The sequence below is a fragment of the Suillus paluster genome, assembly GCF_016628075.1.
Source record: "Suillus paluster strain FC165 chromosome Unknown EDB91scaffold_46, whole genome shotgun sequence".
In the NCBI taxonomy this organism is placed as follows: domain Eukaryota; kingdom Fungi; phylum Basidiomycota; class Agaricomycetes; order Boletales; family Suillaceae; genus Suillus; species Suillus paluster.
The window spans coordinates 92,989-112,787 of NW_024537606.1; the positions used below are offsets into that span (position 1 = coordinate 92,989).

The 19,799-nt window shown below is 47.9% G+C and overlaps 9 protein-coding genes across 9 annotated transcripts; all 9 read right to left on the reverse strand.

Annotated features, from left to right (window-relative positions):
* Positions 1-394: 394 nt before the first annotated feature.
* On the reverse strand, positions 395-2,505 carry EDB91DRAFT_1145861 (pyridoxal phosphate-dependent transferase). The gene is made up of 5 exons (XM_041319204.1): positions 2,218-2,505; positions 1,669-2,170; positions 1,369-1,608; positions 814-1,318; positions 395-761 (listed from the first exon to the last, which is right to left on the reverse strand). Exons 1-5 carry the CDS (start codon positions 2,393-2,395, stop codon positions 660-662), a joined length of 1,527 nt encoding a protein of 508 aa, XP_041174923.1. The 5' UTR covers positions 2,396-2,505; the 3' UTR covers positions 395-659.
* A 2,341-nt stretch (positions 2,506-4,846) lies between these two features.
* On the reverse strand, positions 4,847-5,459 carry EDB91DRAFT_1250710 (uncharacterized protein; the record flags this gene model as incomplete). Its single annotated transcript, XM_041323259.1, has 4 exons — positions 4,847-4,885; positions 4,936-5,061; positions 5,112-5,120; positions 5,181-5,459. 4 exons carry the CDS (start codon positions 5,457-5,459, stop codon positions 4,847-4,849), a joined length of 453 nt encoding a protein of 150 aa, XP_041174924.1.
* A 922-nt stretch (positions 5,460-6,381) lies between these two features.
* EDB91DRAFT_575104 (uncharacterized protein) lies at positions 6,382-8,086 on the reverse strand. Its single transcript, XM_041327752.1, has 10 exons — positions 7,540-8,086; positions 7,476-7,484; positions 7,386-7,425; positions 7,297-7,325; positions 7,239-7,242; positions 7,071-7,192; positions 6,921-7,017; positions 6,747-6,870; positions 6,617-6,691; positions 6,382-6,559 (listed from the first exon to the last, which is right to left on the reverse strand). The coding sequence occupies exons 1-10, from the start codon at positions 7,987-7,989 to the stop codon at positions 6,523-6,525; spliced, it is 987 nt and encodes a 328-aa protein (XP_041174925.1). The 5' UTR covers positions 7,990-8,086; the 3' UTR covers positions 6,382-6,522.
* Positions 8,087-8,558: 472 nt separating this feature from the next.
* On the reverse strand, positions 8,559-9,435 carry EDB91DRAFT_575636 (uncharacterized protein). Its single transcript, XM_041327755.1, has 3 exons — positions 9,418-9,435; positions 9,051-9,364; positions 8,559-8,982 (listed from the first exon to the last, which is right to left on the reverse strand). The coding sequence occupies exons 2-3, from the start codon at positions 9,141-9,143 to the stop codon at positions 8,614-8,616; spliced, it is 462 nt and encodes a 153-aa protein (XP_041174926.1). The 5' UTR covers positions 9,144-9,364; positions 9,418-9,435; the 3' UTR covers positions 8,559-8,613.
* A 601-nt stretch (positions 9,436-10,036) lies between these two features.
* EDB91DRAFT_1083906 (NADP-dependent oxidoreductase domain-containing protein) lies at positions 10,037-12,470 on the reverse strand (the record flags this gene model as incomplete). The annotated part of the gene is made up of 14 exons (XM_041315688.1): positions 10,037-10,095; positions 10,145-10,204; positions 10,259-10,336; positions 10,387-10,503; positions 10,594-10,816; positions 10,878-10,923; positions 11,142-11,289; positions 11,348-11,400; positions 11,457-11,582; positions 11,632-11,699; positions 11,782-11,863; positions 11,919-12,031; positions 12,079-12,227; positions 12,440-12,470. 14 exons carry the CDS (start codon positions 12,468-12,470, stop codon positions 10,037-10,039), a joined length of 1,353 nt encoding a protein of 450 aa, XP_041174927.1.
* Positions 12,471-12,600: 130 nt separating this feature from the next.
* On the reverse strand, positions 12,601-14,185 carry EDB91DRAFT_575456 (Aldo keto reductase). The gene is made up of 9 exons (XM_041327754.1): positions 13,990-14,185; positions 13,835-13,939; positions 13,638-13,786; positions 13,464-13,576; positions 13,329-13,410; positions 13,176-13,270; positions 13,001-13,126; positions 12,893-12,945; positions 12,601-12,838 (listed from the first exon to the last, which is right to left on the reverse strand). The coding sequence occupies exons 1-9, from the start codon at positions 14,018-14,020 to the stop codon at positions 12,642-12,644; spliced, it is 951 nt and encodes a 316-aa protein (XP_041174928.1). The 5' UTR covers positions 14,021-14,185; the 3' UTR covers positions 12,601-12,641.
* A 514-nt stretch (positions 14,186-14,699) lies between these two features.
* On the reverse strand, positions 14,700-15,835 carry EDB91DRAFT_575728 (NADP-dependent oxidoreductase domain-containing protein). Its single transcript, XM_041327756.1, has 7 exons — positions 15,632-15,835; positions 15,464-15,574; positions 15,255-15,403; positions 15,088-15,200; positions 14,951-15,033; positions 14,804-14,898; positions 14,700-14,753 (listed from the first exon to the last, which is right to left on the reverse strand). Exons 1-6 carry the CDS (start codon positions 15,660-15,662, stop codon positions 14,852-14,854), a joined length of 534 nt encoding a protein of 177 aa, XP_041174929.1. The 5' UTR covers positions 15,663-15,835; the 3' UTR covers positions 14,700-14,753; positions 14,804-14,851.
* Positions 15,836-16,094: 259 nt separating this feature from the next.
* Positions 16,095-17,800, reverse strand: EDB91DRAFT_575117 (NADP-dependent oxidoreductase domain-containing protein). Its single transcript, XM_041327753.1, has 10 exons — positions 17,777-17,800; positions 17,475-17,691; positions 17,313-17,417; positions 17,108-17,256; positions 16,941-17,053; positions 16,805-16,886; positions 16,662-16,756; positions 16,486-16,611; positions 16,381-16,433; positions 16,095-16,328 (listed from the first exon to the last, which is right to left on the reverse strand). Exons 2-10 carry the CDS (start codon positions 17,503-17,505, stop codon positions 16,222-16,224), a joined length of 861 nt encoding a protein of 286 aa, XP_041174930.1. The 5' UTR covers positions 17,506-17,691; positions 17,777-17,800; the 3' UTR covers positions 16,095-16,221.
* A 16-nt stretch (positions 17,801-17,816) lies between these two features.
* On the reverse strand, positions 17,817-19,535 carry EDB91DRAFT_1225450 (NADP-dependent oxidoreductase domain-containing protein). Its single transcript, XM_041320971.1, has 9 exons — positions 19,319-19,535; positions 19,157-19,261; positions 18,956-19,104; positions 18,788-18,900; positions 18,652-18,733; positions 18,496-18,590; positions 18,320-18,445; positions 18,215-18,267; positions 17,817-18,162 (listed from the first exon to the last, which is right to left on the reverse strand). Exons 1-9 carry the CDS (start codon positions 19,347-19,349, stop codon positions 18,005-18,007), a joined length of 912 nt encoding a protein of 303 aa, XP_041174931.1. The 5' UTR covers positions 19,350-19,535; the 3' UTR covers positions 17,817-18,004.
* Between the last annotated feature and the right edge of the window lie 264 nt (positions 19,536-19,799).

Sequence of the window (19,799 nt, forward strand, 5' to 3'; positions counted from 1 at the left end):
GTTCATGATGAGCCTCCATTTCGTGAGTCACACTTTTTGGCATGGAAACGTGATGGCTTGTCACACGGTGTAACGGTATGTCACGAAATTCACCGCGAAAAAGCGTGACTCACGAAATGATGGTCCATCACGAATAGACTGTACTTAAGGGATAGTACATGGATGGACGAAACAACTGCTTGCGAATAACATGAAACGGATATTACAACGAGCGCTCGAGGCGGACGGGTGAAAATTTAAACGAAAGATGTGGGATGCGGGAACGTGCACGAGGAAGTCCGAGTCCATCGCATGGAAATGAAAGAAGAGAACAAGGAAGAAGCGCTGATTTCCGCTCCACATTTTCCGCCAGCTTCATTTGCGACCCGCATGGGTATGACGGCATTCATAGAGACCCAGTCGGACCAGTCGACTCGGGAGACATTGTTACCAAGATCCAAGCAAGTTAATTATAATAGAGTAGGATGTAGTTAGTGTATATATAAGTAGTACACGTTCAAGTCAAGCTAATACACAACATATCGACGAGTCATGAGTGCAGAGTGATTATATATTAACAAATGCGAACGGTGTGTAGAATACCAAGGTCTTGCGTGCACGCCAAGTGTGCATAGAACGAAACAAGCGAGTTACCGTCAACGGAAAGCTTGATATGAAATCTAGAAACAGAAGAATTCTTCTAGGGCGCGGCCGAAGATTGTAAGGCCATCACGAATCGTTTCATCTGTACCAACGAACGTTGCTCTGAAGAAGTTCAATCGCTGTGGGCCATTTCTTTAGCGTGGATTCGGTACATATGATACAAGAACCTACATCACCGATATGGTTCCCCGTGGTCCGGCCGGTGCGATCAACAATGGCAAATGTCGATGCGGGCATCATGACCAAGCCGCAATCCAGCAGCTTCCTGAACAGCTCGTCCATAAGGTCCGCGGTGTTCGTTGTCGGACCGCCTGGCACCGTCGGGGTCTGAGATGTTGAAAATCGTGCGTGGTGCTCGAGGTTGATTTTAATCCAGACAAACATCCCAGATTGAGGTACCTCCGCAGTAGCGAACCCGGAAACAGCAACCTTCTGCCGGAAGACATCCATGAAGAGATCCCTCCGACGTTGATACTCGTTGCACAGCGATGAAATCCACTTCATGAAGCCATCAACGCCCCAACCATCACTGCCAAGCAACTCGGCAACGAAGGCTTGGCCCATGCCATGTGGATGCTGCGAAGACGAGTCCGTTAGCATGTCGAGCTTCTCTGCCAAGAAGTTGTTGCTCGTGACCCAGCCAAGTCGCATTCCGGGGGCAACGATTTTGCTGAAACTGTACTCTCATTAGAGCCAGATGACTCGTTCAGAAGGAAATGGTCTTACCTATCCAAGCGCATTACGCGTCCATCGTAATCCATAGATAGGAATGACCGAGGGAGAACTTCCGCCATGGCGCGCGTGTACCCATACTGTCGTATGGTGCTCTGGTCCACGCCAAGATCGTACTGGAGGAAGAAGTATGGGTCATCCTCAAGGATGATGATATCCCAGTCATGTGCGATTTGATAAATCTGTTGCCTTCTTTCCAACGAAAGAGTGCTTCCTGTTGGGTTCTGCGAGCACCTGGATAAGAATCGTTCTTGTGAGCTGCATGTGACTAATCGGGAGCCGGCGGTAACGTACGGAATTGTATAAAGCACGTGGGGCCGTTTACCCTGCGTCACTTCGTTCCAGTTGGACAAAATCCGTTCCAAATCCGAAGGAACGAGTCCACCTTTGTCCATCCGGACTGGGACCCATTCAATGCCTAGGGGCAGAGCAGCGTTGGTCATAGCAGAAAAAGTAAATTCTTCGCAAAGGAAAGAGTTGCCCCGATCACCAAGAAGACGGAAGCATTTTGTCAGTGCATCCGCATTGCCAAGGCTGAGCGAGACGGTGTGATTGGGGGGAGAATGGATTCGGTCGTTGAGGTCTGCGAGGGCATCACGGACGTGCTGAAGACCTGCTCCGGCACCGTACGCAAAGGCAGTACGGAGGCTCAAAGCGCAGGGGTCGTCCTTGTATGACGCGATGATATTTTGCTCGCCAGTGCCAGACCTCCATGATTGCACGGGGTCATGCTCGTCAATGGAAGGAACGACAAAATTCATCTCAGATATGGGATATAGCGTATGGTGTGGGTCACCTGCATTGAATTAGACAGTGCGTTCGTCATTAATGATATCCACGAACCGTTTCCCATGTTGATGGTGCCAGCTTTGACCTGAGCAGCTTTCCAGATGGATTTAATTGGGTTTGGGAGCCTGGCACGGGCTTCCGATGATAGATGGCGAGAAAAGTCGACATGGCTACGCTTGAGACCAGTATCGACCGTTGAAGTAGCAGAGGTAGTTGAAGGTAAGAAGACCATTGTGTGCACAAGACAAGGGAAAGGGCGGATATATTGAATAGGTGGTATTTCTACCGGGTCTGCTTTTGAAGGATAACATACAACGGCACTAGCGAATAATGTACTACTATTCTCCATCAGGACAAATTCTAGATTGCTATGACAGACTGGCAAGTGGCAACATGGATATCAAGGCCATCGCAGCACCCCTGACTTTGGTTCATCCTCAGCCTCCGACAGTCACATCGTGAGGAACCCAAATAGAGAGGGTAGAGATCGTCCATACTGGTGTATAGCAATTTCAGAAACTCTGCAACCGCCGGAGATAACTAGTCTCATCAAATTTCTGCATTGCACTTAGTCTGGTTGACCTCATGGTCGATGGAATTTTGCAGTGATAGCGATGCTCGCAGAAACACGTTTGAACCGGAACGAACCAGTCCACTTCTATATCTAAACTCCGCCAATATGTAATTTGAGTTAACGTTCGTCATCCGCATTAAAATTTCTTACTTCCCTGTGAAGATTTGCATGCCAAGAGGAACCAAAACAGATCTGACTTTTTCGGATCAAGACCTACGGTAGGGATGGCAGTTCTAACATTAAAGCTAGAGATACGTATAGTTAGGTCAATTAACCGTCAAGCCACACGTTGGAAATACCATGCTTCGTATAGCAATAGTATGCCGGTGTATAGCATAGTATACTGTGGTATAGCATAGTCCTTTCGCTAAACGGCGCGCAATCGACGAGTACTAGTGCATAAGTATGACCAACGCTCTAACTCCACATATGTGCTAACCTTCATCGTACTCTACGGTCGAATGATGGTGCGGAATTAAGATTCAAGATCGAGTACAAACTCACGTCTAAGTAGCGAGAACAGTCCCAGGAGTCCCAAGTTTCATATGAGACTATGCAGTATACTATACACCAAGGTGGCATCTAGACCAGGTAAGGATATCTAGAGTCGTCAGGATTTGGAGCCACCAAAGACCCCAAAAGTATCAGAACTTCTCAAGGAAGCTCGAAAGGCAAAACACAACCAACCTGAGCATCAAGCAAATGATGGAGGACGCTCCTAAGTTCCAACACTGACATGGTTATGAGAATCAATGGTACGCAAAGTCGAAAGGGTGTGTTTATAGAAACCTACCAGTGCATATTGTACACATGCCGCCGTCTGCATCATCGAATACTCACATCCCGTAGGCAGACCAAATTGAAGATGATCGCATCGCTCAGGCGGCTATCTCCGAGTCCCTGCTTAAAAATACATTGCGACAACTCCCCTGGCATCACGATGACGAGTGAAGTGGAGAGTCAGGCCTGGCTCCTAGGGGAGGTCCCACGATAGTTAGGCAATTGAAATCGCCTCACGGCAGTGTCCCTAGCCTAATCATCATATGTGTTATCCTCAGAGCCTCGGCCAAAGATAACGAGGAACGTCCCCGGACCCGTAACTGTGGTAAAGCTGGGGCCGGGATTATGAATTCATGTATAGGACTTTGAGTGATCACCGTCGGTGCATAGGGAACGGGAACTGCCTATCATTGCGAAGATAGGAGTCAAAGAAATGGTGGTTCTCGACCAACGCAGATTGCCACTCGAACCAGTGGATATGGCGTACTGCAGGGCACAGTCCGATTTCTCTCATCTGGGTGCAAATAACGCAAAACACTGATTCAAAAGAACACGAACAGCATAACGGTGAGACATGGACAGCAATGATTCTCAAGTTTCCTCCATACGACCAGGTAATGGTACAATCCTCCCCCTCCCCTCTACACGACTTCCGTTAGCTCCTTTGACTGAGAACTGCTGCGATGACGATTAAGTAATTAGGGTTTCAATGCGAGGGATTAGTGGAGCACGTACTTTTAGGAAATCCCGCTATCGCGGACGGCCTTTGGTTCAGAACTTGGCTGATTGTCTCGGTTTGCGAGTCTGACATCTTTACTACTATAAGCACCCAGATTAATTTTTGGGTTGGTAAGCAATATGTGAGAGCACGCACTCTCTCCAAGGAGCTGTGAACACATATAATGCGAGTGAGGCCAGGAGAATCAGTGTCACATAGGTAAATGCAGTCAGGATTTTCACGAAGAGTTTGTCAGATGTGAAGCCAGCTATGAAGACGGCTGAAAAGACTTCGAGATTACTGACTCGAGACCAGAACGTGCACACAAACCTGTCATCAAAGCCAGTGTTGAAACTGCCAGAGCCAGGGAAGGATATGCCATCAGTAAAAGGCCGCATACGACGCGCCGGCGATTTCGTTTCAACGACTAGTGGCTGCTATTACTCGAACGCAAATGGTGTGTGAAGACACAACTCACATTCAATAACCATTTCATATCTTTACCCGCATAGCAAGTGTCATAGATGATGAGGACAGAAGTACCAGTCATCAAACTGATTAGAGCAGCCACAAACGCTGCAACTTGAAGGATATACGACCCTGAATACACGTTAGTACAACACAATCGCAACAGGAGGATGTCTACCATGCTGAAGGACTTGTTAGTTTTCAAATGTGGCTGAAAGCAAAAGGTTCTTACGCTTGCGTAGGGCATAAGAGGTTGAAATGCTAAAAATTGGCTGATTAGGTTTTTCGTAGTCTTCCTACAATACAAAAATGACTTGCGAGGATTAGTGGATATGAACACAGCAGTTGTCGTCAAAACCTATACAATGAAGTCAGTCGCATTCCTTGAGCAGCTTCTGACAGTGTTACCAGGCCCGCCTGCAAATAAGTTTCAGTGACTGCAGGAGTATACCCTGGTAGTACGGTAGCTATACTTACTGTGACGTTCATGTTTCCTAACCGTTCTATCACCATTTTCTTGTGTTCATCCCATTCGTCCCTTTTCTCATCATTTATGAGGTCATCCCAGTGTTCCAGTGACGGCTTCGATACAGCGATCATACACAACGCCTTGAACCAGAGACGCCAGAAAGCATTTTTTGGCGGGTCGAATGGATTCTGCAGGGATCCACCTTCCACGCCTAGCGGGATGCACTCGTGTGACGCATGACGAGATCGAACAGATTGCGACGCACTGGTGTGGTTTCTCGTAGACATGGGCGGAATGGTTGATAATAGTATGCCATAGTAGTACTAATGTTGCATTCATATGTACTTCAGTGACTCTGTCAGGGGCCGATACACGAGGAAGGAAGCGAGTTGTGGCAGCTAGAAGGGTTTAAGAATAGTGGGCATTCCATCAGCGACACGTAAAATGGAAGCTCGCTGATGAAATGCATACGAGAGATATGACAGTCCACATGGATAACTAGTCCATTATAAGACAGATTTGAGCTCATGGAGTCACAATCACGATGTCCAGACTTGAGGCTGAGCCGCAGGTGAAGGTAGCGCTCAACTATCATGATAGGACTTCATTGATGTCCACTGCACAGAGGCTACAGCCAATGCACTCTAAACATGCTGATAACACGAGTTAGGGTTGCAATGGAAATGGTATGGCTCCGCTTACCGAGGCCACCGCAAGATACACACAAGTAGCATGGGCAACACATTGTCACTACATTGTAGGGGTTCTTAAAAGCGCTCATGTAAGGAAGCATGAGAAGACAGTATTCAATTAAACCTTTGCAGCCCTAGAAACTGAGCATTATAGCTGCTAGAAGGACAAGGAAAAGGCCGACGAACATGATAATGAGGTACACCGAATTGAGTTGTCAGAAAGAACAATGAAGGAGGACATCGTTGCACTACATTTTTTGCTCGTGAAGCATGAGCTACTACTCGTCGTCGTTTGGCGCTTGTCTAATCATATACCATGACCGTGACCAAACTCCAAGTGCTCCCAGCAGATCACTAACTTCCGACCGATTGGGGCATTGGTGTTGTATTCGGTGACAAGCGGAATGCATAGACGCTGTGAAGATAGGAGTTAAAGAAATGGTGGTTTTCGATCAACGCAGACTGCCGTAGCGTAGCTGGACACAATTGCTCGAGCCGGTAGATATAGCGCAGTGCAGAGTGCGCAGTTCAATTTCTCTCTCATCTGGGGTGCAAACAACGCAAAACACTGATTCAAAAGCACACGAACAACATAACGGTCAGACATGGACAGCAATAATTCCCTCCATACGACCAGGTAATGGCACAATCCTCCCCTCTACACGACTTCCGTTAGCTCCTTTGACTGAGGATTGCTGCGATGACAATTAAGTAATTAGGGTTTCGATGCGAGGGATTAGCGGAGCACGTACCTTTGGGAAATCCCGCTATCGCGGACGTCCTTCGGTTCAGAACTTGGCTGGTTGTCCCGGTTTGTGACGTCTTTACTACTAAGCACCCAGATCAGTGTTTAGCTGGCAAGTAATATGTAGGGGCACGCACTCTCTCCAAGGAGAACTGAACACATATAATGCGAGTAAGGCCAGGAGGATCAGTGTCACATAGGTAAACGCAGTCAGGATTTGCACGAAGAGTTTGTCAGATGTGAACCCGGCTATGAAGACGGCTGAAAAGGCTCTGAGGTTACTGGCTCGAAGTAGGAACGTGCACACAAACCTGTCATCAAAGCCAGTGTTGAAACTGCCAGAGCCATGGAAGGATATGCCATCAGTAAAAGGCAGCATACGAGACGCCGACGATTTCGTTTCAACGACTAGTGAGTGCTATTACTCGAGCGCGAAGGGTGTGTGAAGGCAAATGACGCACTTTCAATAAATCTTTCATATCGTTACCCGCATAGCAAGTGTCATAGATGATGAGGACAGAAGTACCAGTCATCAAACTGATTAGAGCAGCCACAAACGCTGCAACTTGAAGGATATACGACCCTGAATACACGTTAGCACAAGGACATCGCAAGAGGAAGAAGTCTACCATGCTGAAGGACTTGTTAGTTTTTGAATGCGGCTGAAAACAAACAAGAGGTGCTTACGCTTGCGTAGGGCATAAGAGGTTGAAATGCTAAGAAAAATCGGCAGATTAGGTTTTTAGTAGTCCTGCTACAAAACAAAAATGACTTGCGAGGATTAGTGGATATGAAAACAGCACTTGTCGTCAAAACCTGTGCAATGAAGTCAGCCACAGTTCTCGAGCAGTTTCTGATAGCATTACCAGACCCGCCTGCAAATAAGAATAAGTTTCAGCGACTGAAGGAGAAGTTATCACCCATACTCACCGTGACATTCATGTTTCCTAATCGATCTATCACCATTTTCTTGTGTTCTTCCCATTCATCCTTTTTCCGATCATGTATGAGGTCATCCCAGTGTTCCAGTGATGGCTTCGATACAGCGATCATACACAACGCCTTGAACCATAAACGCCAGAAAGCATTTTTTGGCGGTTTGCACCAAGGTTCTGATTGATTTTGATCCTGTTGGGATTCGCTATGGTTCCCACCTGACGAGATGCGATTGTGTGACACATGACGAGATCGAACGAGTGTCGCACTAGGGGATACAGCGTCGTCTATCATAGACATGGACAGAATGGTTGAGATTAGTATGCCATAATGTTGCATGCATATGTACTTCAGTGGCTCTGTCAGGGACTGATACACGCAGAAGGAAGCGAGGAAAAGGCGGCCAGAAGGGTCTAAGAATGGTGGACATTCCATCAGCGACATCACCGGTATGTTACATACATTTGTTCTATACGTAAAATGGAAGCTCGCTGATGAGATACCTACGAGAGGTATGACAGTCCACGCGAATAACTAGTCCATTATAAGACGGATTTGAGCTCATGGAGTCAGAATCACAAGTTCAGACTTGAGGCTGAGCCGCAGGTGAAGGTAGCGCTTAACTATAGGGCCCCGTCGATGCCCGCAGCCCAGAGGCCACGCCAATGCACTCTAAATATGCTGATAACACGAGTTAGGGTTGCAGTGAAAATGGTATAGCCCTGCTTACCGAGGCGCAACATGCACACAAGTAGCGTGGCCAACGCAGGGGATTCTCAAAAGCGCCTATGTAAGATAACATGAGCCACTAAGCGCTTTCAAGACGGTGTTCGATCAAACTTTTACAGCAGTAGAAACTGAGCATTATAGCGCCACTAGAAGGACAAGGAAGACAAGGAAAACGCCGATGAAGATGATGATTAGGTACGTTGAAGTGAATTGTCAGAAGGAACAATGAAAGAGGACATCCGACTTTGCTCGTGAGGCCTGAGCTACTACTCGTCGTCGTTTGGCGCTTGTCTAATCATATGCCATGACCGTGACCAAACTCCAAGCGCTTCCAGCAGATCACCAACTTCGGAGCAGTAGGTTGTGACCAGAAAGGCACGCGGCTACAGAAAGAAGGGGAAATGCTATAGGCAAGATGGCGCGCCGCAGCCTCGCTTTGCGGCAAGCACGGTGTGATGTTGAAGGGCATTCACACTGGTCATCCATATTGTGGTCATCGTGTTGGCATGGACGACTTCTCTTCTCATCGGTCGTGAAAAGACCGATGCCGTTTGGGATTTGATTAAAGACGTGTTCTCTATTACTCGTTATCATAACAATAGTCAACGTATCGAACCCCGCTCTTCCCGAGGGCACTGGAGGTAAAAACATGTTATACCGCACTGGAGGTCTTTCCTCGCAAAGCTCTCCAGGTTTATCTCGCAGTTCCTATTGAAGGTCGTCAGCCGGTACCCTCCTCCTTCTGGCGTGAGCAATTTGAAGTGGTGGTTACACACCCTATCCTCCACCCTACCACCCCATACCTTGTCTCCACGAGGGGTTTCGCAGGACGTAGACCTCTGGGTAAACGCCTCGACCGATTGGGGCATTGGTGTTGTATTCGGTGATAAGCAGAATGCATGGACGCTGCGCGGGTCGCTGTGAAGATAGGAGTCAAATAAATGGTGGTTCTCGATCAACGCAGACTGCCGTAGCTGGATACAATTACTCGAGAGGGTGGATATAGCGCAATGCACAATTCGATTTCTCTTGCATCTGAGTGGAAACAACGCGAAATATTAGTTTAAAAGAACACGAACAATATAACCGCCTGCAAATGAGAATAAGTTTCAGCGACTGAAGGAGCTTACTGGCCATACTCGCCGTGACATTCATGTTTCCCAACCGATCTGTCACCATTTTCTTATGTTTTTCCCATTCCTCCTTGTTCTGATCATGCATGAGGTCATCCCAGTGTTCCAGTGACGGCTTCGATACCGCGACCATACACGACGCCTCGAACCAGAAACACATGAAGGATGCTCTGGCGGATCGTGCCACAATGGTTTTGGCTTATTTTTCTACTGGGGTTTTCCATGGTTTCCGCCTGTCGTATGACGAGATCGAACACATTGCGACACACTAGGCGATACAGTGTCGCCTCTCGAAGACATGGGCGGTATGGTTGAGAACGGTGTGCCATTGTGTTGCATGCACATGTCCTTCAGTGGCACTGTCAGGGACTGATACACGTGGAAGGAAGCGAGTTGTGAGCAGAAAAGGCGGCGAGAAGATCCAAAAATTGTTCTTCATTAGTGGCTTCACTGCAGTGTTACATACACTTCTGCTATACGGAAAATGGAAGCTTCGCTGATGCAGAGACATACGAGCGGTATGAAAGTCCACACGGATAAACAGTCCATTATAAAACAGATTAGGCTCATAGAGTCACAATCACAAAGTCCTGACTTGAGGCTGAGCCGCAGGTGAAGGTAGCGCTCAACTATAGGGCTTCGTCGAGGCCTGCTGCGCAGAGGCCACAGCCAATGCACTCCAAACATGCTGATAACACGAGTGAGGGTCGCAATGGAGTTAGTATAGCCCCACTTACCGAGACCACCGCAACATGCACACAAGTAGCATGGACAACACAGGGGATTCTCGAAAGAACCTATGTAAGAAAGCATGAGCCAATAAGCGCTTTCGGGACAGTGTTCGATCATACCTTTGCAGCACCAGAAACTGAGCATTATAGCTGCTATAAGGACGAGGAAAAGGCCGACGAAAATGATAATTAGGTACACTGAAGTGAGTTGTCAGAAAGAAAAATGAATCAAGAAATCGTTGCACTACATTTGTTGCTCGTGAAGCTTGAGCTACTACGCTTGTCTAGCGATATGCCATGACCAAGTCCAAGTGCTCCCAGCAGATCGCCAATTTCGGAGCAGTAGGCCGTGACCAGCAAGGCGCCTACGGAAAGAAGGGAAAGTGCTATAGGCAGGATGAGGCGCTGCAGCCTCGCTTTGTGGCATGCACGATGTGATGTTGAAGGGCATTCACATGGGTAATTCATATTGTGGTCATCGTGCTGGCATGGACGACTTCTCTTCTCGTCCGTTGTGAAAGGACCGTGCATATCCATAGTGCTCGTCTTGGGCTGGCTGGAGATGGGAGACATGATGGTTGTTGTCAAAGGTGCGTTGCTGTGCGAAAAACAAATTTGCTGCGTATCAACTGCAGTGCAGCATAGTTTGTTTAACCGCCACCATTCCAATTTCGGACACTAGGTTACTTACGGGGAGTTTTTGAATCATGACTTCGACCGTAACGTGCACTGCACGCACATGCAGGCTGGCAGCGACATCGCAGACTGGCACGTCCATGTCAACCCTGGTAAGCGTCTACATATATGCTTCTGAAAACTAAAGTTCAGATTGAGCTCACGATCAGCTACTAGCCCGTTCAGTGGTGCAGATTCACTCGGAAGATCAGTCTATTGAAGTAGAAGTGTACTTATGTATGTACATCTCAATGACTTCCTCTAAACGCGTTCTTAAATATCCTAGCGAGCAATGGAGCGTGACCGGTGCAACAAAGACGTATCAAACCTTATTCCGAAATAACTGCAAAGGCCCAACACCACAACCCCAACTAAAACACCAATGGCGAACTTCCGCAACCCCATTCTAGCAGTGATTCGTTTTTCGCCCAACGCCCCAGCAGCATCAATCGCAGCAATATCCTCCTTTGAAAGTTCTGCCAAGTAAATATGTTCAGGTTGCATGCGCCAAGTTGCTCCTCAGAATAAACTTACTAATATCGCCTGCATCTCGATAGCCTTCTAAACGGATCTTCCTGGAACTAGTTCTAAAGGGCACTCAAAGTCGATGATCGCGACCAATGGTAGACAAAGCGGAACCTACGTGACGACAACTGCGCCTTTTGCCTTCGTCCAAGCGAGAAGTACCTGGTCTGTAGTTGCCCCCAGTCGAGTGGCGATCTCGTTCAGCGGTGCGTCTAATGGGCCACTAGGTTCCTTCGTAATGGGTCTACATCCTCAGGTCAGTCACATATGTGACTGAATATCAAATTGCCTACTGGAGGGCACTGTATGCCTCGATGACAATGCCATGTTCAGCAGCATACTTCACTATAGGCGCCTGTTGCTGGTAAACATAAGGATGGAGAAGGATCTTTCTCTCGAAAGTTAGACTCCCGCAAGCAAAGTTCATCATATTGTTCTCTCACCTGGTTTGCCGCAGGTTTGATTTTCGCCGACGCCAGCAGAACTTCCAAATCTTGTACGCCGAAGTTGCTTACACCAATACTCCTGTGTCGATCCTGTCAGCGGTGCGTGAAACAGAAAACACGGTTGTTTTACATACTTTGCCAGTCCATCCTCCACCACTTTCTCCATCTGTGCCCACGCTGTTGGGATGTCCGGTACCGCGAGGCGTGGGTTATGAATGAGGTATAGGTCCACGTAAGGTGTGCCGATCTAGTTCTATTAGCACCTAGGTTGACTCATCTCGGGAAGTCACTCACGTTGTTGATGCTGTTTCTGATCGCAGTGGGGATGTCGAGCCCATCAAAGCCAGAGTATTTCGTCGTAATGAATACCTCCCCGCGGGATAAACTGCTTTCGTGAAGGGCAATACCCACCTCCCCCTCATTTCTGTAACCTTGAGCGGTATCTACAAGAACCTCAATCTTCAGAACTTTATACAATTGGGATTTTCAGAGAATTCTTGCCGACGTGGTAGTATCCCGTGTCGAAAGCTTGAGCAATCTGGTCGATGGGACCCTGCCCGTTCCCAAGTGTCCAGGTACCATAAGCAATGCTTGGCATAACATAGCCTAATGTCTTCGAGTGAGTAGGAATCGACCGCTCCTCATTTCGACTCACCGGAATTCAGTGTGACAAGGTCCCAAGGCATAGTTGCAATGCGTCTCTAATCAGGCTTGGGTAAGATGGTAACTGACTCAGAGGCTTTCTGTGAAACGGTTGAATTCATAGGGCCAGCCTTCACCGGGGTGGGAAGATGATTCAAGATATGAATAGATACTAGTAAGGCTATTTTCAATGTTTCATTGGGTATGTATGACGGTCAATCGTTTCTGTCCAGTGTCGACTCTGTAATGTTCCTCCGCTTATTTCTACCTTTGAAATAGCTGCAGGCAACCAAGATCACGGTCCCAATCAAAACGCCCGCCCCGAGTTTACGCAGCCCACGTCTGACCGTGATTCGTTTCTCTCCGATAGCGCCTGCAATATCAATCGCAGTGATGTCATCTGGCGATAATTCTGCCAAGATGCATCAGACCTTTTAGGGCCGTCATCTTCAACGAGGGAACTCACCGAGGTCCCCAGCGGAAAGGTAACTTAGGAGACGCGCCTTTTTGGAGCTGGTGCTGGCGAGTTACGATGTCAACAACGTCGCCCCTTAATCACATAGTAAAGACACACGTTACCACGACTGCACCTTTTGCCTTGATCCATGCAAGGAGGACTTGGTCAGCAGTAGCTCCAAGCCTCGTGGCGATTTCATTCAAAGGAACGTCCACTGGACCTCCTGGCTCTCCCGTGACAGGCCTTCAAAATCATGATTAACCTTTCGTATGGAATTCAGAAATCATCGCACGTCAAAGCACCGTATGCCTCAATTACGATGTCATGTTTGGCGGCGTACTCTAAAGTCGGAAACTGTTGCTGGTAAACGTAGGGCTGCAGGTAAATCTACAAGTAGAGCAATCGAGCTTGACTAATTACGATAATATTAGGTTCATTCACTCACTTGATTGGCAGCCGGTTTGATCTTTGCGGACGAAAGTAGGATCTCGAGCTGCTTCTCATTGAAGTTGCTCACGCCAATGCTCCTGTAGTTGGCGTCGGCTTCCGAATTCAATAATTTGCAAAAACCAATAGCTACCTGGCGAGCCCTTCTTCTTGAACTTTCTCCATCTGAGCCCAAACAGTTGGTATGTCAGGCACAGCCAGATTCGGGTTGTGAATGAGATACAGATCGACGTAAGAGGTGTTCAACTGCAATTGTTAGATCGACGTCTACTCGCACATATAGTGATAATATATGACTACTACGCACGTAAGTCAAACTGTTTTGGATTGAGGTCTGGATATCAAGTCCATTGAAGCCAGAATACTTTGTTGTGATGAATACGTCGGAATGCTCTAGCCCAAGTTCCCCGATGGTGATGCCAACCTCGGCCTCATTCCTATAAAGTTGTGCCGTATCTGCTCGGTATTGACAGGGGTGCGATGGTCAATCTCGGCCGTACTCACCAATATGATAGAATCCTGTATCGAGGGCCTGTGTGAGCTGATCTATTGGCCACTGGCCATTTCCCAGCGATCCAGTCCCATACGCGAGGCTCGGAATGCTATAGCCTGCTCAAAGGTTGAGCAATATCAGACAGCCTCTATGCATCAAGACGTACCGGAGTTCAAGGGGATCAAGTCCCAAGGCATTATTGACGTACTCTCGGCTCGACCAACCTTACAGGATATAACTTACTTGTCCGTAGTCGCCCGTGAGAGGGCACGACCAGGACTAGCCTTGTCCCCGTTGGCGGAAACATAACTCAAACATTACTCCCACGTTCGATTCTCATGTAGCTTGGGACACGCTTGAGAAATGGTTCTATTCGAGTCGTTCCGCAGCCTGGCAAATTTTTGCTCCAATGGCAGCGCGGGGTGAACCGTTGTACTGGCGACATTTGAGCATTTGTCAAACCTAGGCTAGCCGGCTTAAATCACTTTACATCATGCGCATGCCGGGGAAGTTACATACACTAAAGACTGCCGCACAAGCGATTGCCCATACGACAACCCTTCTCAATACACTTAATATTTACATTGGTTTCTCCTCTCCCAGGGCGCCCGCAGCGTCAATGATAGCAATGTCCTCGGAAGACAAAGCTAAAGCACATCAGTCAGAACTAATCCGAGTGGTTGATCTAGTGAAACCCACCTATATCACCTGCTGCGAGGTAACTTTGCAGGCGCGTCTTCTTCGAGCTCGTGCTAGATAGGCTTCTATCAATGGGAAACTGCAAGATACCACAGATAAACCTACGTAACCACGACGGCCCCCTTGGCTTTCGTCCACGCCATAAGAATTTGCTCAGTCGTCGCACCGAACTTTGCGGCGATTTCATTCAGCGGTTTTTCCAAAGGACCGCCGGGTAACTTCGTGATGGGGCTAGGGACGACATTCAGCGTAAACGCACTTGTCAGAGGGACTTGACCAACATCAGCGCGCTATAGGCCTCGATAACGATTCCGTTCTTGGCGGCATACTCAAGGATAGGCTTTTGTCGCTGATAGACATATGGGTGGAGGCGAATCTATGCCAAATTGTTACTAAAAATCGCATTTAGACAGTTCGATGCTACACACCTGGTTGACCTGCAGGTTTAACTTTCGCGGACGCCATCAAAATCTCCATGTCTTGGATGCCAAAGTTACTGATACCAATGCTCCTACAGTCTCAAGTCAGGGTGTCCGACTGCAGCATCATCCCGAAAATCTTTCACCTAGCAAGTCCGTCTTCCTGGAGCCTTTCCATTTGCGCCCAACAAGTGGGAATGTCAGGGACTGCAAAGCGCGGGGAGTGGATCAGATAAAGGTCCACGTATGACACCCCAAGCTACAAGCAGCAAAAATCATGAAAGCACTGGTTCTAAGTCAGGACAGAACATACGCTATCGACACTGTTCTTGATGGAAGTCGGGATGTCGAGACTATTTACACCAGAGTACTTGGTTGTCACAAAGACATCTGAGCGAGGAAGTCCACTATCTTTCAAAGCATTGCCTGCTTCTCTTTCGTTCCTGTAGTTTTGCGCCGTATCTATGTGATAGGATTAGAAGCTGCACTGTGAGGTACGGTACCTAAGTGATAAGAACTCGCCGATATGGTTGTATCCGTTGTTAAGAGCTTGTTCAACCTCATTCTGGTCGATTGGTCCTTGGACATCGCCTAGCGTCCAAGTACCGAATGCGATGCTCGGAATATAGTATCCTGACGTATGAGCCCCCTCGTCAGCACCGAGTATAAGGCGACGAATCAAACACCAACCAGAATTCAGCTTTATCGACTCCCAAGGCATTACGACGAGTAATTGAGGGTCAATTTGGACTGCTGGAAAAGAGGATAAATTTATGTGGTGACTTTTGAACTTGGCGTCCCATAGGCACTATCGTGCACATGAGGCCTAGGGATATAAATAGATCCAAGGCGCCCTCGATGGTCATGAGGCTTAACTAGAGTAAAACATTGTCTGTATGCATCAGAACGCACCGGAGCTCAAGAGTGTCAAGTCCCCAAGGCATGATTGATGTCCTCTCGTTTCGACTAACCTTGACAGAATATGGCTTACTCATCCATAGTCGCCTGTGATCATGAGAGGGCACTAATATCGGGACTTCCTGTCCCCATACCCCAGGCATTACTCATACGACCTATTTTCACTGAGCTTGACGCAAGGGACGTGCCTGAGAACTGGTTCTATTCGAGTCGTTTCGCAGCCTAGAACATTTTCGCTGCATTGGCGGCGCAGTGTGCACCAGTGCTGGTGGTATTTGAGTATTTGTCAATGGCTAAGTCACTTTACATGCGAATGCCGAGGAGGTTGTATGCACTGGAGAGTGCGGCACAAGCGATTGCACCTACAACAACCAAACGACAACCCTTCTCAATATAGTCTTTACATTCATTTCTCCTCGGCCCAAAGCGCCCGCAGCGTCAATGACAGCAATGTCCTCGGGAGACAAAGCTAAAGCGTGTCGTTCAGAACTACTTCAAATTGTTGATTCAGTGAAACCCACCTATATCACCTGCCGCGAGGTAACTCCGCAGGCGCATCTCCTTTGAGCTTCCGCTAGACAGATTTCTGTCAATGGGAGAGAGCAATATACCACAAACAAACCCACGTGACTACGACGGCGCCCTTGGCTTTCGTCCACGCCATGAGAACTTGTTCGGGCGTTGCACCGAACTTTGCGGCAATTTCGTTCAACGGTTTGTCCAGAGGACCGCCGGGTAACTTTGTGATGGGGCTAGGGACGACGATCAGCATGAAGTCATTTATCAGTGAGTATGAACTAACATCAGTGCGCTGTAGGCTTCGATAACGATTCCATTCTTTGCAGCATATTCAAGAATAGGTTTCTGTCGCTGGTAGACATATGGGTGAAGGAGAATCTATGCCAAATTGTTATATTTAGTCTTGGATAATTCGATGGTACATACCTGGTTGACCGCAGGTTTGACTTTCGCAGATGCCATCAAAAGTTCCATGTCTTGGACACTAAAGTTGCTGATACCAATGCTCCTGCAATCTTAAGTCAGATTGTCAGACTGCAGCATCATCTCGCAAATTATTCACTTGGCAAGTCCGTCTTCCTGAACCTTTTCCATTTGTGCCCAACATGTGGGAATGTCAGGTGCTACCCAACGGGGAGAGTGGATCAGATAAAGGTCGACATACGATACCCCAAGCTATTAGCAGCAAACGTCATGAAAGCACTGGCTCCAAGCTAGAACGAAACATACGTTGTTGACACTATTCTTGATGGAAGTCGGGACGTCAAGATTGTTTACACGGGAGTACTTGGTTGTCACAAAGACGTCTGAGCGAGGAAGTCCGCTTTCTTTCAAAGCAATGCCGGTTTCTATTTCGTTCCCGTAGTTTTGCGCCGTGTCTACGCGATAGGATCAGAAGCTGCCGCTATGAGATACCTAAGTGATAAGAACTCGCCGATATGGTTGAATCCGTTGTTCATAGCTTGTTTGATCTGGTCGACAGGTCCTTGACCTTTGCCCGTCTTCCAAGTACCGAATCCGATACTAGGAATATCGTATCCTGACGAATGGGAGCCCTCGTCAGCGCTTGTTCTGAGGCGACGAAATAAACACCAACCAGAATTCAGCTTTATTGGCTCCCAAGGCATTGCGACGAATAATTGAGGATCACTTTAGATGGCTAGAAAAGAGGGCGACTTTCTGTGGTGAATGAATAGTTGACTATTCAACTTTTAAACGTCCCATGGGCACATCCCTATCATGCACATGAGGCCTACTAGGGATATGAATAGGTCCAAGGCACCCTCGATGATCATGGGGCTTAACATGTGTCTCTATGCATCAGAACGCACCGGAGTTCAATCCCAGAGCATTATCAACCCACTCTCGTCTCGACCAAGCTTGCAGGATCTAACTTACTTGTCCTGTGAGAGGGCGCTAATACTGGGACTACCCTTATCCCCGTTGACGGTAACACACCCGACATTACTCCCATGACCTATTCTCATCTAACTTGATGCAAGGGACGCGCTTGAGAATTGGTTCTATTCGAGTCCTTTCGCAGTCTAGAACAATTTGCTGGATTGGCGGCACAGGGTGAACCAGTACTAGTGATATCTGAGCATTTGTCAAAGGCTAACAATCACTTTACATCATGCTGATGCCGAGGAAGTTGCATGCACTAAAGACTGCCGCACAAGCGATTGCACCTACGGCAACCCTTTTCAACATAATCTTCACAATGGCTTTCTTCTCGCCCAAAGCGCCTGCAGCATCAATGGCAGCAACGTCCTCTGGAGACAAAGCTAAAGTATATCGTTGAGAACTACTTCAAACGGTTGATCCAGTGAAACACACCTATATCACCTGCCGCGAGGTAGCCTTGCAGGCGCGTCCTCTTCGAGCTCGTGCTAGCCAGGCTTCTGTCAATGGGAAACTGCAAAATATCACAGATATACTCACGTGACTACAACGGCGCCCTTGGCTTTCGTCCACGCCAGTAGAACTTGCTCGGGCGTTGCACCGAACTTTGCGGCGATTTCGTTCAACGGTTTGTCCAAAGGACCGCCGGGTAACTTTGTGATGGGGCTAGGGACGACATTCAGCGCGAACTCAATTGTCAGAGAGCGTTGACCAACATCAGCGCGCTGTAGGCCTCGATAATGATTCCATTCTTCGCAGCATAATCAAGGATAGGTTTCTGTTGCTGATAGACATATGGGTGAAGGAGAATCTATGTCAAATGTCACTAAAAGTCGAATCTCATTTAAGTGGGGCAAATCGATGTTACACACCTGATTGACAGCAGGTTTAACTTTCGCAGATGCCATCAAAATCTCCATGTCTTGGACGCCAAAGTTACTGATACCAATGCTCCTGCGGTCTCAAGTCAGATTCTCTGACTGTAGCACCATCTCACAAATTATTCACTTAGCAAGTCCGTCTTCCTTGACCTTCTCCATTTGTGCCCAACACGTGGGGATGTCTGGTACCGCCAGGCGCGGGGAGTGAACCAGATAAAGGTCCACGTACGATACCCCAAGCTATTGAGCAGAAAACGTTATGAGAGCACTGGCTCCAAGCTAGAGCAGAACATACGCTGTTGACACTGTTCTTGATGGAAGTCGGGATGTCAAGGCTGTTAGTACCGGAGTACTTGGTTGTCACGAAGATATCTGAGCGCGAAAGTCCGCTTTCTTTTAAAGCAATGCCGGTTTCTCCTTCATTCCTGTAGGACTGCGCCGTGTCTGTGCGATAGTATGAGTGCCGCTGTGAGGTACCTAAGCGATGAGGACTCACCGATATGGTTGTATCCGTTTTCCAGAGCTTGTTCAACCTGGTCGATGGGCCCTTGGCCATTACCTAGCGTCCAAGTACCGAATCCGATGCTTGGAATGTAGTATCCTAATGTATGAGCCCCCTTGTCAGTACTGGTTCTGAGGCAACGAAACAAACACCAACCAGAATTTAGCTTTATCGACTCCCAAGGCATAACGACGAATACTTGAGGGTCACTGGAAAAAAGGGCGAGTTTATGTGGTGAATAGACGTCGACTATTCAACTTCTGAATATCCCATGGGCACATGCTTATCGTGCACATGATGTCTAGGGATATGAATAGATCCAAGATAGAATGGTGCACATCATGATTCATGGGACTTATCGAGTGTAAACAAGCGTGGTTTGTGAGTAAATGTGGGAAACTTCTGAACAGTGACCGTACGGTCCGCCCTCAGCCCGGCCGGGCCATGTATTCGGACAAGAGCACACCGTGCTCAGTACGTAGCTGGTCATTGACATTGACATCCAGATAGGCTGACTCGCGCCTACTCACTCGTCAAGTAGTAATGCTGCTAAGTATTAGCAGCTTTCTGCTAGGATCTACGACAAGCTCTGAAATCGTATCAAGATCTCAGACTTGCCCATGCAGTGGATGCTTAG